This window comes from Saccostrea echinata, unplaced genomic scaffold (assembly GCF_033153115.1).
Source record: "Saccostrea echinata isolate AGI-Se365-2 ecotype Australia unplaced genomic scaffold, CSIRO_AGI_Sech_v1 ptg000043l, whole genome shotgun sequence".
Taxonomy (NCBI): Eukaryota; Metazoa; Mollusca; class Bivalvia; order Ostreida; family Ostreidae; genus Saccostrea; species Saccostrea echinata.
In genome coordinates this window covers 1,298,204-1,320,314 of record NW_026889792.1, presented here as the reverse complement: position 1 = coordinate 1,320,314, position 22,111 = coordinate 1,298,204, and the positions used below count along the sequence as shown (strand labels likewise).

The 22,111-nt window shown below is 32.6% G+C and overlaps 1 protein-coding gene across 1 annotated transcript; it reads right to left on the bottom strand.

Annotated features, from left to right (window-relative positions):
* Positions 1-12,043: 12,043 nt before the first annotated feature.
* Positions 12,044-21,560, bottom strand: LOC133201257 (uncharacterized). Its single transcript, XM_061337051.1, has 6 exons — positions 21,117-21,560; positions 17,624-17,772; positions 17,327-17,439; positions 16,485-16,688; positions 13,359-13,452; positions 12,044-12,949 (listed from the first exon to the last, which is right to left on the bottom strand). The coding sequence occupies exons 1-6, from the start codon at positions 21,293-21,295 to the stop codon at positions 12,825-12,827; spliced, it is 864 nt and encodes a 287-aa protein (XP_061193035.1). The 5' UTR covers positions 21,296-21,560; the 3' UTR covers positions 12,044-12,824.
* Positions 21,561-22,111: the final 551 nt, after the last annotated feature.

The window sequence follows — 22,111 nt, the reverse complement described above, 5'->3', positions numbered from 1 at the left end:
TTATAGTGTTATCAATGATTTACCGTTATTTCAATGACCAATCACACAAAAGCTTTTTTTATGTTATGTTTATTTTATGTTATAAGCGCCTCGTTTTTTTAAACATCGAGCTCGATGCTACATGATGTTCTAGAAGCTTCCGTCAATATTAAGATCATAATTTGCACATTTCCCTTTTTAATGGGTTATCATAACTTATTTCTTTTATATCATTTAAATCAAAGTTTTGATTGAATAATTCAGTGATGACGTTTTATCAAATAAATAATCGATTGCTTGTTAAAATTGCCAGTAACTTGATCCGCCAACCGGAAACGTCACCGTACTCACGTTTTTGCTATTTCATGGCTGTTTATAGACAATAAAAATAGACTTTTAATTTAATGTACGATACTAACTATGCGAGTGAAATCTAAATATAGTTTACGGACATCATCTTGTATTTAGTATATTGTTAGAGGAGTAATTAAGAACTCTGGTGCACCCGTTTCGGAGTTTATTTGCAAAATTTATTAATTTATAAGTATAGATAAGACAATAAAACAGATCAACAGGATACTTGGGTGTAATGTATATTTCATTTGTATTTGTGACAGAAATCTGACTTATAAAAGTAAGAAATGGCACGGACTTTCGTTGATGCGATTTGAAGAAATTAAAAATATGAAACATCAATATTTAACAAAAAAAAAATCGATACTTGGCCATGAATTGGGAGATTAAAAATTCCCCAATTTGAATTGGGAAATTAAAAATATGAAACATCAATATTTAGCACAAAAAAATCGATAATTGGCCATGAATTGGGAGATTAAAAATTTCCCAATTTGAATTGGGAAATTAAAAATATGAAACATCAATATTTAGCACAAAAAATCGATAATTGGTCATGAATTGGGAATTCTTTTCGAATATTTGAAAATTGGAAGATTAGGTCAATTTGATATAATGTACAAAATTGTATCTAACTTCACAATAAAATCAACACTTGTCGACATTGCAAGTGTACCTGTATTGCCAGACGAAACATGTATTTATAAAATACACAAGACATTAGACAATAATTTGATATTACGTTTTATTTGGATTTAAAAGAAAGCTTTTTCAACCAATCATCATTTCGAAAGTTCTATGGTCGATACAATGACCTTGTCAGCAAAAACAATTTATCATTGAGTCAAATGCTGACTGACGTTTTTCAGACTAATTGTTAGGCCATTATTCACACACTGAATTGTCGACGGATTTTTCCGTTATTTCCCGATCATGACAAGGAGCACACGGCGGGTGTGACCGGTCGGCAGGGGATGCTCACTCCTCCATGGCACCTGATCCCACCTCTGATGTTTTAGAGGTCCGTGTTTGCTCTGCACCTATTTTGTAATGTTTAATGGACTTTTGAGCTTGAATACTGTTCGTTATCTCCATATATTTCATTAATGTAATTTTTCTACATACAAAGGTAAAGGATTGTGTTTAAGATTATAAGATATTGTAACAAAAATCTCCTCAGGTCAACTCTAGGCAAAATTCACAAGGCTCTATTAACAGAGAATTGATAATACGATTATAAAATATATCAAACTTCGGAAAGGACTTTGGCATATGAATACTTGATCTTCCCTTTCGTATTCTTTAAAAGACCAAGTGCTATTTAATTCATTGATTCCTGACCTTTGCCTTTCATATACGGATGTCTGCAGCTCTTGTTGTATCGTACAATCCTAATTTCCTGACTTTAGAATGCATGTACTCGTTTGAGAACAATACACTTGATACTATGGATGAGATCATGGTGTGTTTAGGGGAAAAAGCAATGAATGCAAAGGATTAGAGACCAAATATATGGACTTTTGAATAATTGGTGTCACAAAAAACCAATACCTACAGTCTTAAGCATAATTATATGTCTCTTGTTGACTTGTAAACATTAAAGTTTATATTCTAATAAACATCGCTTTTGTGTGAAAAACAACTTTGCGATTGTTTGACAAAATTTTCATAAAATATTAGATGTTGGTTGACATTATTGTCTTTTACGTCTGACAAGGGTGTTGCAATAAATATTATTATTCCTCCCTATTTTAACCTTTTGGGAGTCTCAATGTCTGTGTTACAGGTTCTATGTGATGAAGAGAGGATATCAGATCTGAAACGTGATATAATGACCGAATATTACTCATACCATTGGTGGGTATGTCTTGCTTTTTAAAAGGTAAAACGGTCGTCGATTAATAAATTTTAAATTCTGAAGTCTGGATATCAAGTGCCAAAGGTTTTTAGAATTTAAGAATTTCTTAGAGAATTAAAAAAAACCATGCGATTATCAAATTAAACAACTCTTACGTGATTTATTTAATATTTATAATGTATGAGGCATTAAATTCCTGAGAGAGAGAGAGAGAGAGAGAGAGAGAGAGAGAGAGGTGTTTGTGTTTGTCGCATTCGTTATATTGAAGCTGACAATTACACATGAGCTGGTTTTTCAAATATATCTGATAGATATAGATGTCATTTTTTTTTTTAGATTGAAGGTAAAAATGATATATATCTGGAAAGGCATCTTCAAAAATGAAGATCATCCAAATACATGCATTGATTTGTAATATCTTAAGAAGTTGAGGATGCCACGATTTTATTGCAGTTCAATGTAATGTTCAAGGTCATAAAGGTAGATACAAAATAATGTTCCATTTCATATTTATGTATTAATTGTGTTACATGTTATTAATATATTCATAAATTGGTTATGAATATGCGGGTTTTTATATACTTGAGAGTTACCTTCTAATATTTCTGGGCGTCTGAGTACAATTATAGACAGTAAGAAATGTTAAAATAATTCAAACTCTCAAGAAAAGAGAGATAATTATCAGGACATGTATCTTTGAACAAGAAGAAAAAACAAACAAACAAACAAAAAAAAAAAAAAAAAAAAAAAAAAAAAAAAAACAAAACAAAACAAAAAACAAAACAAAACAAAACAAACAAACAAACAAACCACGATAATCTGAGGACAAAAACTTCACAATATACATGTACATACTCAATTAAGGTAGATAACAAAGAAACCAAGCTTAACATTATATTCTTTATTTCTTTCAAAAAATACGTTTACTTAAGGACATACGCAACGTAGTTTGAACTTTATTGTCTTTTTCCCTGGAGTTGAAGAGTTCCAATACTTAAAGGAATTGGGTGCTACATTTGTATGTCTATATATGCTGTTGTACACTTCTTCTAAAACAATTTTGGATAAACAAAACATCTGCAATATGTGTTTAGTAATTTTTGTGTATTTTTCTTTGAATTATACAAGAATTTTCATCAATTGATATTTTTTCAAAACCCCTGGTAATGCATGCTGATTTTTTGTCGACGAACATCTGATGGCACTGTAATCTTAAATTAAGAATATCTTGAAAAATTATCAGTAAGTAAGGTACGTTGCGTATGTCCTTAATATAAATTTTGCACTTTCTTGCATTAGAAAATTCAGCCAGTCTATGTTATTCATATCGATGTAGATATTTATATTATTTATATATTTAGATAGAAAATACCAAATATTGATAGTCCCAAGTACCTTTGTACTTAATGGAAAACAACACTTCATGTAAAGGGATAGATCTAAGAGACAGTTAAAGGGTAGGGTATCCTGTTGATCAAATAGTCTACGTGTCATTCTCGACTAATAGGTAGTACATAGATATTTCATTTTAAATCCTTAACCTAACTTATACCAATCTGTTAAAAATGAGACCATAAAAGTTTGTACTTTTCAATATTTCTGATATCTTAATAAGATGCTTCTTTGTGAATCAATACATTTATATGTTCTTGTATTCATGTTCGCAAGGTCAACTTTAATTTTTCAAGGAAGATAAGTAGCTAGGTTGATCTTTGTGTAAGAAATAAATAAGAAAGTAAGAAAATTAAGAAAATAGAATATTTTATGTACATGTAATCCCCGGCGTACTCTTCTAGATACTTAAAAAGCTACGGTATTCTTGATTTAGGAGGTATCAGTTTTCAATTGTAATTGTTTCCAGGGACTAGAATTTTCAAAAGCAAATGATGTTCCCAATCAATACGTTACCAGCTGGGAAAGAAAAATTTCATAGTTCTTTGTTGCAACATACGAGGGCTGTTCGGAAATTATTGAGACATTTACTCTTACTCCATAAAGGCCAGTGATAAATTCATGAAACTTCGTCAACATTTTGTAAATAACGAATAAAAGAAATGTGCAAAATTTCTAATTTATAGGATAATTAGAGAAGTTCCAGTGAAATTATAAACATGCATATGTCAATCGACCTGGAGCACAATCGCTACGTCATTTTAAGGTCACGTCAGCCAGAGATGTTTTTGCAAGTGAAACGATCGGGAAGCGTTTACTCTTCTTTCTCCGTTATCACATATAACATTCCAAAAGTCAAACTGTCTCTTTTCTTAAACAATTCTTTAAAAATAAAATTAAAAAAAATGTGTGCTGTTGGTACCTCAGTTAAAAAATACACGAAGTGTCATATACAGGTTGAATTAGCATCACGCAGTACCGATTTTTGCACAGCGGGTCAACGTTATTTACTCCGTAATAATTGATGGTCGTCTAGAGCTCTTGTATTTACTCTTATTGAATATTTTGTAAGAATTAAATATATATACCAATGAAAAAATAAAACCCTTAGACAATTTTTTTGCATTGTTATTGTTTTAGCAGGTCGTTAAGTCTGGAAAAGAGTTCTCCATAGCGCTACACAAAATTAAAGGTATGCTCGCTGCGCCGCTTTGACGTCAAGTTCCATTTTGTCGTCGTTAACAGATTTCTATACCGCGCTTAAATTTATTTATGATCTCCGTATTTCTTATCGAAATTCTAACAAACTTGCACAAAATGAAGTCAACGTTAAATTGAAAAATTATATACATAAATTGAATTATTTTCGCTCTTAATATGAGTCCACCGGGAGTTTGAACGTTGGTGTAACATATTTTGAACATCTGATTTCGTGACTGCGCCGGGTATCCCTACCACTGACACATAGATATACCACTGAGAAGAAGAAATAAAATATTTGTAAAATATTTTTTGCTTTTATTAATTTTTATTTTTTGTCAAACGTATATGCAAATATTCACCAAAAGACGTTCATTTGAAAAAAGAATATACACATTGTCTCAATAATTTTCGAACAGCCCTCGTATATGCAAGAAGGTTTGAACGTTGGTGTAACATATTTTGACGTAGCACAATGAGAGAGAGAGAGACCTAGATTGCCAAATGCTAATACTAGTCAGCATCATACAGAGAACTAATTCAAACACCAATCATGTCTTCTTTTTCTAAAAGAACAATAGAATGTAAAGCTAGAATTCACATTATCTGTACTCCTTGATTAATGAAATAAACATACAAATCTGCTCTCGGTACAGGAATAATTACTGTAAATGATTTCAGCACGATCCCTAAAAACCGTAAAAGAATATACAAATTAAATTAGTGAGTATTCTAAATGTCAGAAAGCTAAAATCAGGCAAAATGTGGTCACTCTCTAGGCAGACTAATGGACGTAAACAACGCATATCATTCTAACATTCATCATGTGATGATGGACCTAATGGAAGATAAATAAACTGCATATAAAGATATCAAGGCTTATTGATCGTTGTGCGTCTCCGTCCAGCCACGAAAATGATTCAAACACGATAGAATCCCCTTCTTCTCATGGAGAACATGCTTTTTAGAACAGAAAACAACGTAAGGTCAACGTTCTTCCTAATAAAGTACATTTTATGGTTAATTAGAAGGTCTTTTAGACTGGGAATTACATTAATCACTAAATAAAGACTCTCGTGTGTCAGTCATTAAACATATCAGACAAAAACATTTCTTTTTTTACGCGAGTGTGCAAAATGTTCATGGATTTTAAAGAGATTGCTTTTAATTTTCTGATGTTATGTTACACAAAGCTAAATAATGTCAGATAAAGAGGATTAAAAAAATGTAAGGTTGTTATTTACGAGATAAGTTGTAATAATAATATAAAAAGCCGTTATCGTTATTACTTCAGGAAGGCGTTATTGCTCGATGAAAAATAGTGATAACAACTTTAAAAAGGCGTTATTGCGACTTATGAAAGTTGATATTTTCGATATAAAAAGTCGTAATGATGAGGAAAAATTCTTAAATCATAATAACGACTTTTTATCTCGTTGTGAGACTTTTATCTCACAATTTACGAACTTAGGAAGTCGTAATTACGACTTTTTTGTATTAACGACTTTCTTAAGTCAAAATTACAATTTAACTTGTTTTTTTTTTTGGTGATATATAACGACCCATTATCTCGCAGTAACAACTTTTTTCTTCATCTAAATTTGACCTTTCCAGGCTTTCGTCGTATATACATAACTATAAATATGTTTTCATAATATTTGCAAAAAAAAGACAAAATCATATCTTATGTTTTCACACAAAGCCTCTGACAGGCCATCTTAAAAAATGTCTGTTTGTCCTCTCCCGACCGGCTGACTAATATGGCTCGATTCAGAACCCCAGGAAACGAATTTTTTTTTTACATTCATTTTATTTTCATTCATTTTGGAATTTCTCATCCCGTTAACAACTATTTTAACTTTCATAATTCCTTTGATAAAAAAAAAACGAAAGAAACATTCCCTACCTGCCTTCCCAATTTTTAGCTCTAAAAGAGCTTATGCGATATTAAGGTGTCCGTCGTCCGTCTGCAAACAATTTCTAAAATGCAACTCCTCCTACAGTTTTGTTTGATTTCAAAATAACTTGGCACACAAGTTAACTACACTAAAATATATAATTCTGTAAATCGGTTTTTGATTCCGATGAACGGTGTTGCCATGGTTACTAAAAGTAGAAATTTCTGTGAATTACTTTCAAAACGCTACTATTACAGTTTTGATCTGATTTCAAAATTACTTGGCACACATGCAAGTAGACTACACTAGAATACATAATTTTGTATATCGGTTTTTGATTTCGATGAACAGTGTTGCCATGGTTCCTAAAAATACAAATTTCTGTAAAATACTACTCCTCGTACAGTTTTGGTCTGATTTCAAAAATACTTGGAACGCATGTTAAATACACTAAGATACGTAATTCTGTGTATCGATTTTTGATTTCAATGAACATTGTTGCCATGGTTACTAAAAATCGAAATTCTGAGAAATTCTTTCAAACCGCTACTCCTCCTACAATTTAGGTCTTATTTCAATATCACTTGACAGACAAATAAACTACACTAAAATACATGATTCTGTCTATCGGTTTTTGATTTCGATGAACGGTGATGCCATCGTTTTAAAAATATAACTTGGCATGCAAGTTGACTACACTGATATACATATGTCTGTGCATTGGTTTTATATTTTGGTGAAGTGTCGCCATGGTTACTAAAAACAGAAATTTCTGTCTAATTCTTTCAAAACACTCCTCCTCCTCCTAAGTACACTTCTCTTAGATACATAATTGTCTTTATCGTTTATCCCCAGTTTGATGAATGATGTTGCCATGGTTACTAAAAATAGAAATATCTGTAAAACTCTTTCAAAGGACTATCCCTCCTTCAGTTTTAGTCTGTTTGCAATAAATCTTGCCACAAAAAGAGATTAAACTAAGGATGATTATTCTATTTATTGCTGTTACAAAGTTTCAAGTCCAAGTGGCACATTTCTCTTAGTTTAAAGTACAAACCAGTAGAGCTACAGTTTCCTCAGAGACCTTTGGTTTCATCCTGGGAGAGGGAAGCCAAATATTTTTAAAAATGGCCTCACTGAATATGAATTATGTACCAGTCCTCAGACAAGGCGTAACTCACATTTTACATATACATAAAAAGGTACTTAAACTCTAGACGTTGTCCATCTTGAATATTATATCCAAACATAAAATAAAAATTAAACTGTCACTTTCATCTTAAATTAACAATCTTTGACTTCAGTTAAATCAAAACGTATGTCGTTGAAGCTGTATGCTGTACATCAGGATGTATGGAAAATGAAATCAATGGACAAAATACCCCTCATAGAAATCTGCACAAAATTAGGAATAAAAATCAATGATTCACAAAATTCCCAAGATTAATTGTTACATGTTTTTCTTCATCATATCAAAGCTCTTTTTACTTACTTGGACACCTCCTGTCTAATGTAAATCATATATGGTACCAGATTTGATGCACCAGATGTGCATTTCGACAAATTATGCCTCTTCAGTGATGCTCAAGCCAAACAATGGAAATCCAAAATATTCAAATAAAAAGACTTTGAAGAGCTGAAGAAGGTGCCAAAGACTGGTGCAAAATACGTCGAAGGATCAGATGAAATATATGGAGATAACGAACAGTATTCAAGCTCAAAAGTCCATTAAACAATACAAAATAGGAGCAGAGCAAACACGGACCTCTAAACATCAGAGGTGGGATCAGGTGCCATGGAGGAGCGAGTATACCCTGCCGACCGGTCACATCCGCCGTGTGCTCCTTGTCATGATCGGGAAATAACGGAAAAATCCGTCGCCAATTCAGTGTGTAAATAATGGCCTAACAATTAGCATGAAAAACGTCAGTCAGCATTTGACTCAATGATAAATTGTATTTGCTGACAAGGTCATTGTATCGACCATAGAACTTACGAAATGATGACTTTAAACGAGACAGGTGATATTCTTGTTTCATCAACGTGTTTGTCAATAAATTACCTCGTTTTAGAAATTGTACATACCGGTACGTAGAGCATGCTCTTGCGTATCGAATCAACTGAGAGATATATACCCCGTATGCAGGTGATGAAGGATATACCCCGTATGCGGGTGATGAAGGTATATTGCATAAGTAAGGGAAGTTGACGATTGAAAAGTTAAAGTCATTACGTTTATCATACAGCTTGGTTGTTAGATTACCATTAACGTCTTTTTCAAGTAAAATATCCAAATATGAAACAGATGTGTCAGACTCTGTGGTATCTTTTATCTCAAGCTCACCAGGATATATCGTATCGACATAAGAATGGAAATAGCCATTGTTAATTGACAATACATCGTCGATATATCTAAATGTCGAGTTGAAGGCCACAGCAAATGTTTTCTTCTTTTCACGTACAAGATTTTGGACAAATTCTGCTTCATATGAATACAAAAAAAGGTCTGCTAATAACGGGGCGCAATTGGTACCCATGGAAATTCCAATAGATTGTTGGAAGACCTGGTCTCCAAAAACCACATAGATATTATCAATCAGAAACTCAAGAATCTTTTTAATGTCAACTTCAGAGTACTTGTGTGTACAATCAGAATGTTTTTTAACAAAATGATTTTGAAAATGACCAATGACAAGTATATTTACGAGTTCCATTTTTATTGAAAAAGCAGCTGTCAATTATATCAAAAAGCCTGGACTTTAATTTATCGTGGGGAATGGTTGTGTATAAAGTAGAAAAGTCGTAAGTTTTTAAGCTGTTGATTTTGGTATCTTGTGATTTCAAATTTCCAAAAGTTCCTTGGAATTTTTAAGTATCCACATCTGATTTACACCACTTCTCGAATATATTGTTTCATAGTACTCTTGAACTTTCTCATTCACCACTGTTAATATCTTAGTGAGGAGTAAAGAAAGAGGCTTGGTTGAACATTTACTGGAACCCGCTATGTATCTTTGTTTGTAATGATTTTTATGAAGTTTCGGAATCCAGTATAAATATGGTAATTCAAATTCATTTCGGTTGTTTGGAATATTATAAATATTCAAAACTGACATATGATTTTGAAGAATTTCTTCCTTAGAAAGGGAACTATGAGTATAAGTTGGATTACCACTTGTAGAATTAAATCCAAGTTCCTCTAAAATAATTTAATATAATGAGCCTTACAAACAAAGACAATGTTGTTACCTGCTTTTTCAGCAGGGACCAGTACGTACTGATCATGTAATCTATCTAATTATTTTTTCACTTCTGGATTATTGAATACAGAAGGATAGATGGTTCTCATATTGCCCCTCAATCTTTTAATGCGTGATTTTAACATACATCTGATACATTTAATCCATTCTGACAAAGTGTCAAGGTCTTCTTTTTCATGTCTGGCCCATCGCCTGACTTAGTCCTCTACAGAATCCATAATATTTATGAAATTCCGACGCCAGTTGAAGGATCGGGGTTCCCTAAATTTAGGACCTTTTAAAATTAGTGATCTAAGGTCCTCATTATTAACTATATTTACGTCACCAGTAATAACGTGTCCAGCAGGACTATAGTTATAGGGCGAAGAAGAACATGAAGACGATGGAGGATTATGTTTCAGATATTCGATATCCAGGCCCTGTAAAGTTTTTTTTTGTAATTAAAAAGTTTGGAAGCAATAGTCGATGTATATTTGTAGGAAATACAAGGTGTAGTCTTTAACTTGAAATATGGTGGAATACAAGACTGGACCCTTTCGTGATTAAGAATATTACCTATATTAACCGCGTCAATCCCTTTGTTGGCATATTGAATTTTAAGGAAAAAACGGATTGTTTTACCTGCATTTTCTTCAGTAAAACGCGGGGGGTTAAAAAGCCTATGATTTGCAATATCCATAATCACAGATCCGAGCCTATATTCTGGTGTCGAGGAATCAAAAAATGGACTTTCCTTGACCTTTTCAAGAAGACTATTTAAAAGTTTCAAAGGGACAGAGTAAAGTTTGGTGCGAATATTATGTAGACCTAACTGTTGTTTTACGTAAGGTAGTAATGAATCAAAAGAGACATCGTGTATTAAAAGTTTATTGTAAGACCGATGCCCATGACTACACTTACGTCTCTGTGTATGGTTAAAAAGTCCCATCACATTTCCATTGTTACACTGTGGACTGGAAAGATTTCCAACACTATCGACATTGTCATTACATCCATAAGGAAGGGCTGTCCCTAGCTTTCTAATCCAAAATTCTTCTCGTTGTCTACGGAAAGGTATACTCAGTGATGGACTGTTTGTGTGGTGGTAAATCTTTTCTAGAATTCTAATTTTCATTGACAAAATAGAATGATCAGGTAAATCAAAATATTTGTATAAAAGTTGCTGACCCCCATTATTTATCTGAAATCTATGACCTGATGTTCTTTGATTGAGTGATCCCTTAGTTTCACCAACATAAATAAGTCCACAAAGATTACATTCTATTCCGTAGACAACTTTAGAAGAATTGCAGTTCAGATTTTCCCAAGTTTTGGTACAGAAGCTGTGTCCAGTAAGATTACTGGTGAAAAAAAGTGTTATTTATCAAAATGTCACAGGTTTTACAGTTTTTCGCAGAACATTTTGAAATAGAAGACATGGGATCGGAAAAGGAGTCTTCGAATATATCTCTAATAGAAACTTTACATTCTTTCAATTTTTTGCATGAACTATTGGTTTTATACCAAAACTGGGAATCTGAAGACTGTACATATGACGTATGTTTAATATCCCTGAGGATTATCCGAGGGGCTCCGAATGAACTCCTTGAGTCTGTGTCCCTTATAGGCTCAAGAGTGACGCCTTTTTATACTGGGCGACGCGTCTGCCAGTATCATTTCGTTATTCTGAGTACTCATGAATGAATAGGTACCGAACGAAGTTTTCTCGGGGACAGACTGTCCACCAGCAGAGATACATGTTCGGTGGTTAAAATGAAATATATGGAGATAACGAACAGTATTCAAGCTCAAAAGTCCATTAAACAATACAAAATAGGAGCAGAGCAAACACGGACCTCTAAACGTCAGAGGTGGGATCAGGTGGAGGAGCGAGTATACCCTGCCGACCGGTCACATCCGCCGTGTGCTCCTTGTCATGATCGGGAAATAACGGAAAAATCCGTCGCCAATTCAGTGTGTAAATAATGGCCTAACAATTAGTATGAAAAACGTCAGTCAGCATTTGACTCAATGATAAATTGTATTTGCTGACAAGGTCATTGTGTCGACCATAGAACTTACGAAAGCTATGAATGAGGGAGATAATCCTCAATTTTAAAATAAATTTCTAAATTTTACCACAGCAATTAAATATATATCCGTATTTTCAAGCTAGAACCAAAGTACTTATATTTAGCTACTGGGTTGTAGAGACCATCGGAGACTAACAGTCCACCAGCAGAGGCCTCGACCCAGGGGTCATAATGTAAGTCATATACGGAGCCAGTTTTGTCTAAGTATATCTTCATTTTATAATCAATATTTTTGATCTGAGACATATATATGTAACCATACCGATCTTGAGTTCATCAAACATACATTCAAAATATAGCAAATTTGTACACAAAAAAAGTATCAAAATCGCTATAAACAAAAAATATATGCTAGAGAAAAAATTAGCTACATGTCCTAGAAATTAAAACATGCCAAGAAGACTTCAAACATGTTTTGTAAATTTCATTTTCAACAGTCTATTTTTTCTTACAATGTTTATTGCTACAAACAGCAAAAAGCAGATGAAAGTCTTCACCTCTAACCTTTATGTAAATCAGCATCGATTCTTCTCGCTTCCTTTGGCCGTTGACATCGATTAATTGCTGTTGTGTCGTGGGGATTAGGGGAGGTCTGATTTACTTCTTCCCCATAAGCCAAATTCTACTTCAATTGCTACAAGCCATCAGCATTGAAGATAACTAATAATCGCCGAGAGCCCTTATCAGGACAAATGATGTCCTTTTCATCGCATTAGTATTCAATAATCACAGTTGGTTTGTCGAGCTTCCATACTAAATATACCAGTGCTTCAATTTCCGTGGAAACATCAGTAATATTTTAGCAGGGTTATCAGCTCTGTTCCGCTACAGATCCATAGGTACTAAGTTCGGACATCTGAGACAAGTTTTGTACAAGTTTGCAGGAGACTGTTCCCTCTTTCTTGTAATTGACCACCATACAGCTTTGAGATGAGTCTGTAAAATTTACGGAGATGATACATTTTCTACTTAAAAAGAAAAAAATAATCTTAAATAAAAGGACTTTATAACATATATCTTGTGCATCAAGTTTAAACAGGCTATCTGAAAATCGACATTTTATTTTCCCCTCTGAAATCATTTTTTTTTATTTTTTTTTTTTTTTTAGAAATGATAACAGGTCATTCATTAGAATTTTCCCCATTCTGAAAACGCTTAGTTTAACGCGATTGCAATTTTGAAAAAAAAAAAATGATTAAATAATAATAAAAGATTCTACTCTGCATAGAAGTCGTTGAAACAGAATTATTATTATAAATATTCCTACAAGAACAATATAATGGAATTGACATCTGACATATACACTAAAATGGAGTAATTTTCATCTATTGTAGTTTAAACTAACCAGAAGTCATGCTTTTCCGTCTTGCGCCTGGAAGTGACGTCACGGGAGCTTTTATTTTCAGTTTTAAATCAGTACATGTCAGTCGTCTGTATACCTGAAATAGAAATTTGAAATGAGTCACGAAAAATGAAATGTAACTCTCTCTCTCTCTCTCTCTGTAAAGATAGCATTATTTTCTGTTGCAAAGGACTTATTCTAATTGAATTTTAAAAAGCCATTAATTTGATATTCGTCCTGTTTACTTCATAAGACTAGATGGCATAATGACAAACACGTCTTTGTGACGACATTTTAAAACACATAGATGTGTGAAATAACACTCCTTACAAATTGTGGGAGTAGAATGTTAACTTTTCATTCTTTCCTTCATGGTTTGTCTTTGGAAAATTTTCTGTTAATTGTCATTTGTTCCAGAACATATCAAAGACAAAATTTCTACAAATGATGAAAGGAAGGTAATTAGGTTTTTTTTTATACCCAACTAAAAATGTGCTATTAAAACCAATGATGGAAATTATCAAACAACTGAGATTATTGGAAGGACATTGGATTCCACGTAGCTGAGTCACGGGATAGTTCTAAAATGCTCATAAATTGAACAAATTTTAGTGATTTTTTCTTTACCTAGGAAAATGACAAAAAGTAATGAAATTCTCTCATTCTTACACAGTTTCTGTCCTAGAAATTTGTGATTAAGATCATTCTTCAATAACTTGGTTATATTTTACCAGCAAATACAAAAGTAATACATGTGAGTTTATTTTCAACGCGTTAAAGATTTTTTTAACTGTGAAAACATATTTTCAATAGTTCGGTATCTGAAATTCTGAATGAAATGTATCTTACTCTTTTTATCTCCTCTTGATCTATTTATCTTGAACAGGGATGAAATTGGCTTAATCACCCTTTCAATCCTCTAAAAGCTTTCGAAAACATTTTATAAGATAAGATTTAGTTGATTTACTCAAAATCTGGAGTTTGATTTCAGACTTAAACAAAAAAAAATATATTTAGCAAGGATGATATGTTCGCAAACAATATCCAAAATTTCCAAGCGTTAGAATCTAGTCATCTAAATGTAGTAATATTATGCTCCGATATATTATCTATTATGTACATAAATCCCAAAGTATCAAATAACACGTGACTATTACCCCATCAAGTATATAAAATGGTTCGCTTTCTACCGTTATCAGACCGGGGGGATCATAAAACAAGTTTAATCAACATTTCCCATTGATTTCCCAGCACTTTACATCTGACGATTCTTACAGAAGTCAGAAAACGCTTAGACTTTAAATTCCTATTCAGATATCCAGAAATAACTTACAGATTCTTCTTGGTAATACACCATGAGATCATTGTTGGAAAGTTTAGAGGACCATAAACTACATATCACGTGACCTAGCTTGGAAATTATATTACTTTGCATTTTTGGTTCTAACTTGTAAATCAATTAAGGGTATTACGACACATCGTTCGTATGAAATAATAAAATGCATTTGATACTAATGAAGTAGATTCTTTGTACGTAATTTCCCTATTAAGCAGAGAAGTAGTCTTAATAGCCAAAGATTTTTAAAGGCAAAGAACTTATAATTATATTTGGTATACATTTTTCATCATTGTGTGGACTATTACAAAATGCGTAATGTTTGAGTTTTACAGAGAAAACGGGTGATCATTGCAAAATATTTAATATAATAGGTCTAAATGAAATATGGATATGACGAGCAGTAATCAAGCTCAAAAGTCCATTGAAACAATACAAATCTGGAGTAGAGCAAATACGGACCTCTATAAATATCAGAGGTGTGATCAGGTGCCATGGAGGAGTAAGCATCCCCTGTCGACCGGTCACACCCGACGTGTGCTCATTGTCATGATCGGGAAAACAGAAAAAAATCCGTAGATAATTCAGTGAGTAATGACCTAACAATTTGTATGAAAATCGTCTGTCAACATTCGACTTCATGATAGATTGTATCTGCTGATTAGGTCGTTGTATCGAATTTGCCAAATGTTGACCTTTAAACGAGACTGTTGATATCCTTGTTTCATCAACTTGTTTGTCAATAGCTCGCTTCTTTTTAGAAATTGTTCGTAGGTAGAGCATGCTCTTGCGTAACGAATCAATTGGGAGACATAAACTCCATATGCAGGCGATAAGGGTATATTGCTACCTAAATAAGGGAAGTTGATAATAGAAAAAATTGAAGTCATCAGGTTTATATTAAAGTTTTTTGTAAAGTTACCATTAACGTCCTTTTTTTAATAATATATCTAAATATGAAACAGATGTGTAATACTCTGTGGTATCTTTTATTTCGCGTTCAGGGGGAATATATCGAATCAACGTAGAAATGAAAATGAATATTGTTAATTGATGAAACGTCGTCGATATATCTAAATGTTGAATTGAAGGCCCGAGCAAGGAACATCTTCTTTTCATGTAGAAATATATGTATGTGAATGAATTCTGCTTCATATGAATACAAAATAAGACTGCTAAAACGGGGCGCAATTGGTACACCCGGTAATTCCGACAAATTGTTGGAAGACTTGATTTCCAAAAACTACACAGATATTCTCAATCAGAAACTCAAGAATCTTTTTTATATCAACTTAGCAGTACTTGTGTGTACAATTAGAAGGCTTTTTTACAAAATAATTTTCAAATAACTAATGACAAGGGTAGTAAATTTACGTGTTCCATTTTTGTTGAAAGAAGCAGCTGTCTATGATGTCAAAAGCCTGGACTTCCATTTATCTTGGGGAATAGGTATCATCAAAAGTATGATTCAAAGATATCTTTGCAACTCCAAAATTAAAAAGGGAACATCATTGTCAATTTCACAAAAAGCTTCATTAAAAATTGACATTTGTATTTATTTTGAAAAAGCTGTCCTGTTTATTTCAGTATACATTCATGTAATACATGGATGCCATGAGCAGCCAGCATGAAAGGCCATGATTTTTACTTTCTTCAGTATCCACATTACGTAATACAAGAGGGCCGTAAAGAGACATCACAGAGCTAACGTATTTTTATCAGTATACCCTTGCCTTATATGTGAAGAGCCAAGACGGAACTTAATCATGTTCTTCCCCAGTGTACACACTTACGTAATACATGGGGGCTGTGAAGAGCCAGCATGGGCCCAAGCAGAGCCACCATTTTGGCCGACAGTCAAAGCAGTGGTTAAAAGGAGTATGATTGGTCAGGATAAGTCTGGAATTTCTGGTCTTTGTTGAGTGGAAGTCGTCACAACCGGAAAATAAATCAAGGCTCTGTAGGTACCAACCCTCCACAACGTCCCCAAGCTCTATCTGATGACAAAAGACAAATAAAAGATCTTTTTTACTACTAGAATGTTTGTTTAAATGTTTAAATTTTTGAAAATAAAAAAAAACATGAATTAATTTAAGATTATAATAAAAAAATTGTCATCATTATTTGTTTACCGTAAAGTCAACATTTCGCAAATACAATGACTTTGTTGGTAAATACAATATACCGTTAAGTCGAATTTTGACTGATTTTTTTTTTATACAAATTGATAGGGTATTGTTTTCACACTGAGTTGTCTACCTAATTTTTCCGTTTGTCTAATTATGACAAAGAGTTACACGGCGGGTGTGACCGGTCGACAGAGGATGCTTACTCCTCAATGTCACCTAATTCCACCACTGAGGTTTTTTAGATCCGTGTTTGCTCTGCTCCAAATTTATATTTATCTAATGAACCTTTGAGCTTGAATACTGTTCGTTATCTTAATATTTCATTTACTCCAAATCACCCCTCCCTCCAAATCAAAAAAAGTTCAATCCGTGATACACTTCCAACGTTTTAAGTCAGAAGCATTCAATCAATTAATGATGATAAAATTACTTGTTTGCCGTTTCTGTTTTTTTTTTATCTTACTAGTCTGAAAAATCTTTGATTACGTTAGAATTCGGTTCATTACCTCTATACTAAATCTATTTCCTTTATTTAAGTGAGTCTCGGCTTGTTTTAGTGCCCAGTCGAGTTGAGATCGCACTTGACGGTGACCTGTGTTTAGAACACAAGCAAAATCACCTGAAAAAATAATGGAAAAGAAACAAATCCATTACCATGTAAAAACTATTATTAAAACGCTACATTCCTACTAGAAATCGATTATTAGATTGTTACAGAGGGTTCACTGTATCGTTTTGAATGACAAGATGGCGAAAAAGGTAATGATTAATGCATGCTTTATTTGAAAACGATAATGAACAACCTTCCCAGATTGAAATTTTGTCGGCACTGTACTTGCTGGAGACTTCAGTATGGACGAGGTTGATTCTCATCAGCAGAGGTTTTCCATATAATAACACCGCCAAGTCATTCAAGTCATCCATCGTCTGAATACGAAGTATGTATCCCATTCTGGGGAGAAAAACGTGAATAATGGAAGAATTTATTTATATTGTTTACTCCCACAACCAATTAGTAACTAAATGCATTTGTTTCAGTAATTTAGTTAGTGCAATCCCAACGAACATAATTATCATTTGCTGCCTATGCTCATTTTCACTGTTATATTAGTATTTCAAGTCTCTATAAAACATAGCATTTTATCTCCAGGGAATGCTGTAAACAGGATACAACAATTTCAAACAATAATTATATTCATGCAATTTTTACTGATACTTTTGTGTGTGTATTGGGTATTTTATTATATATGGAAGCTTAGAATGAACAGTTTTTTTTATTGCTCCTGGCAGCAGATAGCCTGCCGTAGTGTTATTGACCAGATTCTGTCAGAGATATATATTCTTTTGTCTACATTCAAAATCATCCCCATATTTGTAGTTTCTGAAACAATTGTTAATACACAGCAAAAATTACATAGCTCTCCCAAAAGGCATGTATAATTTAATTTACTGAATCTCTCATTCGTCAAATAGAGTTATCATTTCTTTGGGGGAATGTAGGGAAGAGACTAATTGCAACTGAACAACTCAACACAATAAGAAAACTCCCCCGATGATTAATCACCTGACTCTGCTACCAATTTTGCTTTTACGATGCATCAAACACATGATTTACCAGTTTAGATTGTTCCTAGAATCTGTACACACCACCGTCATTCCAGACGTTCAATCCTGGAGATATAACTAGCTAGTACTGTATATGTGCTACGCTTGACAAATATAGCGTACAGCAGGGAAAATTCTTGATAAACCAATAATTGGAAAACTTTATAGGGAAGCAATATTTGCATGATGTGTATTTGATTAAATGGAAGATTAAATTAGAGTCTTTACATATGTAAATAAGTCTGCATTTTTATTTGATCAATAATCCATTAAAATAGAATCATTTCTGTTCAGTGATCTAATGATGCCATGAATACAGAATACAATATAACACATGCGTTTTCAACGAAAATGCAAATAATGTCTGTCTTTCAGCGATGAATAATAAAATGAATCTTATCTCAAATTAGTAAGAAGCGCTGTATAATTTTTATTTTTGGTGACATAATTAGAAATCTTCGTTTATATATATATATATATATATATATATATATATATATATATATATATATATATATATATATATATATATATATATATAGATATATATATATATATATATATATATATATATATATATATATATATATATATATATATATATATATATATATATATATATACTTAACTTTTTGAGCATGCATGGTCAGTGATTTTGACAAAAATTTGATCAATATATGTATCATGACTTGAAAATTAACAAAATTTTCGGTTGCTATGTGCTCTGGTTGCCGTGGGAACACAAAGTAAAATTTGAAAAATGAGATTTAATTTCAGCTATTTTAAAATTTTTATTGACCTTAAGGACACATGCTACAAATGAAAAATGGATGTATGGAAAAGTATATTTTTAAGACATGGTTGTAAATAATGCATATTTCTTTCTTAAATGTAAAGAAATGTGTACTTTCTATCATGTTCCTCTTTTCGTATTTGCAACCAGCTTTATAATTATATACAATTTTTATCACTTTATTGGACATATTAAAAATCTGAGATCAGAAAATAAAACTCTATACAGTTAAACTTATTTTTTTACTAATATGAACATAGATTTAGCTGGTATTTTCATGCCTTTTAGAAAAAAAGACTATAGCATATGTCCTCAACAATGACCTTTTTAGCAAATACAATCTATCGTTTAGTCGAATGTTGACTGATGTTTTTCATACAAATTGTAAGGCCATTATTTTTACCCTGAAATTGTCTATACATTTTTTTCATTTGTCTTATCATGACAAGGAAAATGACAGGGTGTGATCGGTCGACAGGGATGTTTACTCCTCCATGGCAGATGATCCCACCTCTGATGTTTTTAGAAGCCCGTGTTTGCTCTGTTCCCAATTTGAATTGCTCCAATGGACTTTTGAGCTTGAATACTGTTCGTTATCGTCATATTTCACCTTTGCAACTATGTTATAAAAGAAATATTCGGAATATATAGGTGGTAGCTATGGAGACATTTGACACATGATTTATATGCTGAAAAATGCTCCGTATTCACTATTGCTAAGTGTTACATAACCAAAATCATTTGCCAAGAGTAGAGAAACGATACAAATATTTGAACATACTTTAATCATATCAAAATTATTCTAGAAATAAGAACATATTTCATGGTTGCCATGGTAACACAGCATAGCCTCACACAATTTGTGGTTAAGTTTAATTCTGCCATAAGACATGGAGAATCAATTCCGACAAAAATATATCCGAAGTTTAAGAGCTGGTAACGAAGATGGCATAAAAAAATCAAAAGTTATTGCTATATCTTCCATGGAGGAAACATAGCAGTGGTTATAAAATTTAGTTACTTTTTAATCAAAAAATGTCAATCACCAAAAAGTGTACTAACTTAACAGAGCTAAAGTTGAATATGATATATTGAGCAAGAATATCATTGCTATGGCAACCAGAAGGGAAAATGTTCAATTTTTTTTTATTCATAGTACATGTGAAATCGAATCGTATGTCGCAACTTCTTACATCCAGTTAGGGATTGTTTGTAGCAAAAACTGAAAGTCGGGTTAGTTGTTTATAGATATCATTTAAAAAGTTTTGGGAATGTATAAGCAAGGGTCGTATCTAAGGAAACGGAATAGTTTTCAGGCTTTTCTTTCTTTTTTCTGAAATAATTTTCATAGCAACGCTTCATTCTTAGATTAAATTTAGAACTTGTTAAAAGTCGCAATTAGGACCACACTTCTGCCTTTAAAAATTGCTTTCAATTTATGTACAAATGCACTCTGTAAAAAGGTAGACACAGGTGAAAAATATTCAGAAAAGTAATGAGAAATTCCATTTTGGTTTTATTACTATATGTTACTAGGATCTATCTCTTTTATTTCATTTCAATTCATATTTGCTTATATTTTTGTTTAAATGAATGAATAAAATTATTGCTTTTGAATATTTTTTAAATTTCTTATAAAGAAACTGTGAGTGTCACCTTTCCACATTGTTACAAATGTTAGTAATGGACTCTGAACATGTTTAAAGTTGCTATTAAAAGAATATCTCTGTTCATTTTGAAAACTGAGTTTTATTAAAAAAAAAAAAAAAAAAAAAAAAAATCATACGGTGTAGATTGAAATTTCTTTTTGAAATGTTCAGCTTAGTTTAAGATGGTCTTTATAGGCAAGCCTTAATAAAGCTTAAGTTAGAGGAGAGAAAAACGACGAGTTTACTTACTGATGTATGTCCAGAAAGTTTTTAAGCTCCTCTGTCTCTGGAGAGAGATAAAGCACGTGGTCCATATCAATCCCTGCATTTGACAAAATCGTCTGCGTTTGCCCTACACCCGTCCCAGAATTCCTACAAGTTACCATGTATTCCGCCCATGGAAAGACTGTCACCCCTGCCAGAGTCATTGTGACGACTGTTCAGATGTGAAATATCTTTGGGTTGTAACAGAAAACACTTGTATTTGTGAGAGCTCGTAAAAGTATTGAGAGCGCGTGTGAATGTATCGATAAATTGGCGGGAAAATATATTTATATCAATGGTAGCAGACGTGCCTTGGAGCAAATGTACATCTGCAGTATTCCATGAACCACAATCTATAACAAGGGTGTAATCCTTTATCAATCTTGAGACTTTGTACACGTGGTAGAAAAATCCGAGGGTGTCTATTAGAACAATTCTCTGTTCTTCTCCATAAGCCTGGAATGTACATCAAAGAATACAATTTGAAATGGGAATAAATATCACTAAAACTTGGTCTTAAAATTCTAAGGCAGTCATCAACATCATTATTCAAATTTCTCCCCTTGCAAAGCTTTGACAAGGGCAATCAATAAATGATTCAGGAAAAAACTAAGGAATTTAATTTATTTTAGAATGATTTGCAACACAAGTTTACTTTCTGATATTTTCTTAATCAATATTGTATTTATCTGTTATTCTTTTGCGACAATGCACTTGTACAGAAAATAACAACCGTTGTATTAAAAATTCATAATTTACATAGCATACCTTGCAGTGAAACCCCCAGATAAAATATTGATGCCTACGGCCTTGATTTTTTATTCAAATTGAACATATATCTATCTCTTTATTGGTACAATATAAATACGTCATGTTTTGATGCTGCTGTGTTACTTGATTCTAACTAATCTGTGCGGATCTCATGTTTTATGATGCAACTCCACATGTTTATCTTAGGTTTATGATTAGAAACCAGCAAG